Source organism: Leptonychotes weddellii, unplaced genomic scaffold (genome assembly GCF_054177405.1).
Source record: "Leptonychotes weddellii isolate Sample4059 unplaced genomic scaffold, ASM5417740v2 HiC_scaffold_11029, whole genome shotgun sequence".
Taxonomy (NCBI): Eukaryota; Metazoa; Chordata; class Mammalia; order Carnivora; family Phocidae; genus Leptonychotes; species Leptonychotes weddellii.
Genome location: NW_027687650.1, coordinates 1,193 through 7,066, shown reverse-complemented (window position 1 = coordinate 7,066; position 5,874 = coordinate 1,193). Strand labels below are relative to the sequence as shown.

The window sequence follows — 5,874 nt, the reverse complement described above, 5'->3', positions numbered from 1 at the left end:
ATGCGGGACTCGATCCAGGGACTCCAGGATCATGACCCGAGCCGAAGGCAGTCGCCCAACCGACTGAGCCACCCAGGCGCCCCTTAAGAAAGATTTTATTTGAGAGAGAACACGTGATCAGGGGAGGGTCAGAGGGAGAAGCAGACCCCCCGCCAAGCAGGGAGCCCGATGCGGGACTCGATCCAGGGACTCCAGGATCATGACCCGAGCCGAAGGCAGTCGCCCAACCGACTGAGCCACCCAGGCGCCCTGAAGGAAATAATTTTTAAAACTACATTAGGAAATATGTTAGAGCCAAAAGATGGGAGTCTCCAGATTGGTAATGCCCTTTAAAGACAATAATGACTGAAAAAGATTCCACCAAGGCATGTGCTTGTGATGTTCCAGAACCTTCTATGAAGTGAAGCATCAGAAGCTTCTAGAAAGGGAGAGAAAGGAACAGTCTTATACAAAGGCTGGGCAGAAGGAGGCATCCTATTCCACAGCAGCAGTATCAGAAACTAGAACACTCAGGTTTGAACAAACTGAGATCAAACTGACAAAATCAAAGCCATACTGGGAATGTGGACAAACCTTTCTTGTTTTGGATAGATGAAGCAGACCAACATTTCTACATGGCAGATTTGAGTAGTATGATGTGTTTGACCTAATAATTAAGTACCTTAGTTTGTATTCTGTAGACAGAAAACACACATGTCCTCTTTAGTTATCACAGGATATTTAAAAATCGATCATATATGGGGCAGTGAAGACAATGCCATATAAATTCTAAAGTTGAAGTCGTGTGGGTCACATGCTTTGTCGTCCCAGGGTCATTCGGTGATGTCAGGAATCAAGGGGCTTGGGTTTCAACAGCCATGGGGACCAGGGGACAGGCCCAAGGGATTGGAAACTGAGATCGCCTTCAAGGACTCTTGAAGGCCATGCTCTTAGCAAAAGACTCGATTAGAAAAACAGCAGCTGTGCTATGGGATGAGGAGAACGAGTCTCCCCTGGGAATTCCAAGCCACGTCTGCCCTTAGGGGGATCTGGGGTATACGTGTTCACTGTTTGCATGGTCTGGGAATTTTTTTTTTTTTAAAGATTTTATTTATTTATTTGAGAGAGAGAGAATGAGAGACAGAGAGCATGAGAGGGAGGAGGGTCAGAGGGAGAAGCAGACTCCCTGCCGAGCAGGGAACCCAATGCGGGACTCGATCCCGGGACTCCAGGATCATGACCTGAGCCGAAGGCAGTCGCCTAACCAACTGAGCCACCCAGGCGCCCCTGGTCTGGGAATTTCTGAGCCTAGAAATTAACTCCAAATACGGTCCTGGGCTGATGATATCCCGGGGGCCCGTGGCAAAGGCAGATACAGAATTCTCTAGAAGGTCAAGGTTTCGACCCAGTTTTCCCACAGAGAAAACCCCAACAGGTAGGAGCTCCCAGTTGAGGAGACATACAAGGAAGTAAGCATCCATGTGTCTATAGCCATCTATTATGTACAGATATGCAAAAAAGAGGCTGGATGTTTGCACCTTGGAATAGTAACAGTCATCCTCTCTAGAAAATGGGACTCAAAGTGGTTTTACCTCTTTGTGCTTTTTAAAAAAATTTTTTTTGCATTTCTCCCATATCACTAAACTTCTGTTTATAGGTTAAAACATTATTGGGGCGCCTGGGTGGCTCAGTCGTTAGGCGTCTGCCTTCAGCTCGGGTCATGATCCCAGGGTCCTGGGGTCAAGCCCCACATGGGGTTCCCTGCTCCGTGGGGAGCCTGCTTCTCCCTCTCCCACTCTCCCTGCTTGTTGTCTCTGTCAAATGAATAAATAAAATCTTTTTAAAAAACAAACATCATTTTTAAAGGGGAAGAAAAAGAAACATTAAGGACTCGAAGGTGAACTTTGGTCTTAGTGGCACGGAGGTGACTTTACCAAGGTGGGGTGGGCTGTATGCAGATGGCAGTGGGGAGGAGAGTCTTTGGCAAGGGACTGGAAACTCCTGTGGGGGTATCTCTCAAGACCCCTGACCAGGAAGAGAAGGAGTACAGTGGTAGCTAGAGAGGTAAGCGGATCACGGTAGAGATTTTCCTTCTAGGATGGAAAAGACCCGAGCACATTTCCAGGCTACGAGGGAGGAGCGGTAGAGAGGGTCCACGCTGGAGAAAAGGAACTAACATAGATGAACAAGAGCCCAGAAGAGGAGCAAGAGAAGAGGGTTGAGTGATGCCAAGTGTCCTGTTGAGGTGGGAGGTCGGGTGTTTGCTCCCATGGATGTAGAATTTATTCCAGAAGAAGCCACTGGAGCCAGACAGAGTAGGCGGCTTGATCCCAAGGGAGTGTCTGCCTGGTCGGTGGTGTAGGGGAGTGGAGGGCGTCTGGAATAGGGTTCAGGTATAATCATGGGATTCACAGCCTGGTTGAGTAGGGAAGTGAAGTCCAGAGAGGCCATCAGATAGGGAGCATATGGGCAGGTCCTAGGTCTGTATCAATAAGGGAATCCAAATCAGTAAGTATCAATAAGGGCAAAGGGCAGCGAGGTTAAAAGAGCTGGTTCGATTTGGTCCAAGGTTTGTTGCGTAGGAGTCTGACTGCTGGGGAAGCCAGAATGTGCATGCAGTTTCTATTTGGGGGCATGTTCTAGGTCCTTGGAGGGCCAGCAGGTGGAGGGCAAGGCCTTAAGTCTCACTGTGTCTTACTTACGCTCAGCACCTCACAGATGGGGGGAAAGCAGATTCTTTCCAATAGGAAGACCCACTTCGACAGCAAAGGCTCAGAAGACATTTCCCCTTCTCTGAACACCCCCAGGCCAGGCTCCCATCCACCTGCCCTGTCGGAGCATCCCACTCAAACCAGTACTTACAGAGAAGGACCTGCCCGCCAAGTTGGAGGACTTGACCACCTCCATCACGCTGACATTCAGGCACCTGAGGTCTATGACTGGAGCAGCAGATGGGGGGGCGTGGGTGGGCCCCGAACCTGGGAGGAAGGAGGTGGGACATGACCTTGGGTGGGTCATTTTTCTGGCTTCATTACCTCTCCAGTAAAAAGCTGCTAACAGTAATAATGCCTGTCTCACAGGATTCAAAGCGTTGACGTGTTTGACGTTGAACATGGCCTCGCCTCCGATGAAGGTGTTCGGTGACGTTAATCCACCTTACAAAACTTTTCGTCGTTTCAGAAGACCAGGGGGCTAACGGGAGAGCTCATATGTATAATTTACGATATGCATATAAATCGGTATCTTTTTTCATCCCCATTTTAGATTTAGGTAGTTAGGTAATTAGATCGACTGACTATCTGATTATCTACTGTCTAGCTCTAATTAGGCAACTGGCCAGAATTAGATAATTTGGACCAGTGGTGCCTTTTGCGAACTGGAGAGTACCTGCCCCGTGGAACGACATTCAACATCTCCAGACCCAACACAACTAGCTCTGCGGGCCCGACGCAGAAGCAGGAGGGCAAATGCACCTGCCTCCATGGGGTGCCTCCGACTTCTAGCTGTTGTCTCATCAGGTCTACAGGGCACAGCCAGAGGCCACGGCTACGGTGCGTTCCCCGCTGGTGAGCACCCTGATGGTGGGGACCACGCCTCACCCAGGTATCCAGCGTCCGGCCCTGGGCCCAACACTGGTAGGGACTCAGCCTCGTTCTAGGATCCCAGGGACAGGTGGGAGGCCCGTCTCCCCTGGCTCTCCCCGTCTACTGTCACTCAACTGTCATTCTCCTTCTCCCCCGTCCTCCCCGCTTCTCGTGCCTTCTCTCTGTCTCTCTCTCTCTGCTGTCCCCACTCCTCACCCTCAGTGTCACTGGCTGGAAGGGCCTTCAGGACCAGCCCAGTGGCCCGCAGGGAACTGGAGACCTCTTGGGCGCGGTGGCTGAGCAGGGCCTGGGGAGGGGGAGGCAGGAACAGATGGGGGTCCTCAGAAGAGCCCTGTTCCTGGGCATCCTCATGTCAACAGTCCTGCTTCCCGCCCCTGGCCTGACTGAAATTCTTGTCTGTGTCGCTCCTGTCCAACAAGGGGCTGGTGGAGAAAGGCCTAGAGCACTCTTGGCCCCAGGGAACACGTTCAGCCTCCCGGACCCAAGGGAATGTGTCTCTGATGCCATCAGTTCAAGCATCTGGTCGGCCAGGGAGGAAGGTATTTTTGAGCGATGGGACAGCCCCCTTGTTCCTTAAATCAGATGGCCTCCTGGGCTGCACGCAAGGCCAATTGTAATGCACCCATCCCTGCAAAACTCTCCAGAGGCTGGGAGAAGTCTGGGGGCAGCTTCAAGAAAAGAGGCTGAAGGTTCTGGCTCGATCTGCTCCCCACCTGCCCGTCCCTGACACCTGCTTCCATCCTGCCATACCCACCCCCCAACCTCCTCTGACCACGCCCACGGCCACGCACCTTCTGGTAGCAGATGGACAGCTCGGCCCCTGGGCCCTCGGCCGCGCCCTTCCTCCTGGGTGAAAAGCCATCTGAGGGACAAGGGGAGAAGAGGCTGAGGGTGGGAGGCTCCCACCCGTCCCGTCTTGCTCCCCACCTCACCCAGGGCGAGCTAAGCTCCTGAATTTTGACAGCACCTCTCCCTGGATGGAAGGAAGCCCCTCGAGGGTTCCAGTCTAGGCAGGCTTGGAGGGGCCAAGGGCATCCTGGTATTCAGCGAAGGTGAGAGCTGGGAGGACTTTCTGGAAACAGGGCTTGGGTGGGGGCAAGCGGAGTCAGCCAGCTCCGGGAAAGGGGAAACAAATGCTCACCTTTGGGGAATTTGGAGTCTTGGATCTTCACCTTCAGCTCGGTGAGGAAAATGTCCTCTGCGGGGTCTTGGCTCAGGTCCCTGAAGATCTGGAGGGAAGGGGGACAGGGAGGAGGTTTGGAGGAGGCCAGCTCACCCTCCTCCCCCAGAACCCGAGGGTGTAGATAGTTGAATAGTGTCCGGAAGCAGGGCGGAGGGTCCCCCACCATCCTGCTAGCGCTAGATTCTGAGCCGCATCCAGTGACTTCCTGCACCTGTGGTCCACATGTCTCCAGCCACATAACATATTTATAAATCAGGGAAGAAGCTGGTCTTGAAACCCTAACTACCTGTAACCAGTGTGGTCTAATGGGGAGGGCAGGAGCGGGGAACAGAATTCTCACGTTGTGGGGCTGTGTCCGGTGAGGGGAACCACATTCCTGACTTGCACTGTGAGCTGGGCTGGGAGGGAAGGGCTAGAGGGAGCTGAGCCGCTCAGGGGTGGGGGGGGGGTGGGGGGGCCAGAAATGTGGGGCTGGAGGGGCCTCTGAGGGGAGCCAGGAAGCGCAGCGGGGAAAGGTGGCCTGCAGGATTTTTGAGAGCGGGTATCCCGAAAGAAAAGTGGCTACCGAGAGTGGTCCGTGAGCTGGGCGGGCGCTCCCAGCGAGGCCTCGCGCTCCCATTGACCATCAGGGACTTCGCAGACGCCAGCATCCTTAGGGGAGGCCGCTCTGTGACCCTGATGGGTCAAGACTGACACCAGGCCCTGCCACAGTCGCAAACACGGGAAAAAACGGGAACGCTGTGCGGGCCGCATCCCCCTACCCTCCCATCGAGGCAAACGTGAGGGGGACTGCTGCCTCTCAGAATCAAAGTGATCGATCACTCTGAATTAAGAACGCCCGAGATGCCAATCACAGAACCACTCCCGGCGGTTGCCCACGCTGTGCACTGCTCCTCCCTTGTCCGCAAACCCAGCTCCGTGCTGGGGCAGGTGCGCTCCTGGGGCCTCCGGCTGAAGGCGTTGACCGTGGACGGATGCCTAACCTTTCCTTTTATTTGCGGTGCTGAGATGTTTACTCCCTTTACCTGCGTGAGAGGTTTCTCCCAATTGTCCCACTTTGTGTTGTTTGGTTTTGTCTTCTGGAAACCCAAGAAAGGGCCTAAATCC

The 5,874-nt window shown here is 53.6% G+C and overlaps 1 protein-coding gene across 3 annotated transcripts; it reads right to left on the bottom strand.

Annotated features, from left to right (window-relative positions):
* Nucleotides 1-165: 165 nt before the first annotated feature.
* LOC115938220 (phosphoinositide 3-kinase regulatory subunit 6-like) lies at nt 166-5,123 on the bottom strand. Of its 3 annotated transcripts, XM_081809561.1 has the most exons (5): nt 4,726-5,123; nt 4,376-4,446; nt 3,780-3,870; nt 3,058-3,171; nt 166-2,957 (listed from the first exon to the last, which is right to left on the bottom strand). In XM_081809561.1, exons 1-5 carry the CDS (start codon nt 5,003-5,005, stop codon nt 2,752-2,754), a joined length of 762 nt encoding a protein of 253 aa, XP_081665687.1. In that variant the 5' UTR covers nt 5,006-5,123; the 3' UTR covers nt 166-2,751. The 3 variants fall into 3 exon arrangements, with proteins under 3 accessions (XP_081665687.1, XP_081665688.1, XP_081665689.1); XM_081809562.1 differs by lacking the exon at nt 3,058-3,171 and having other exon boundaries at nt 4,726-5,120; XM_081809563.1 differs by lacking the exons at nt 3,058-3,171; nt 3,780-3,870.
* Nucleotides 5,124-5,874: the final 751 nt, after the last annotated feature.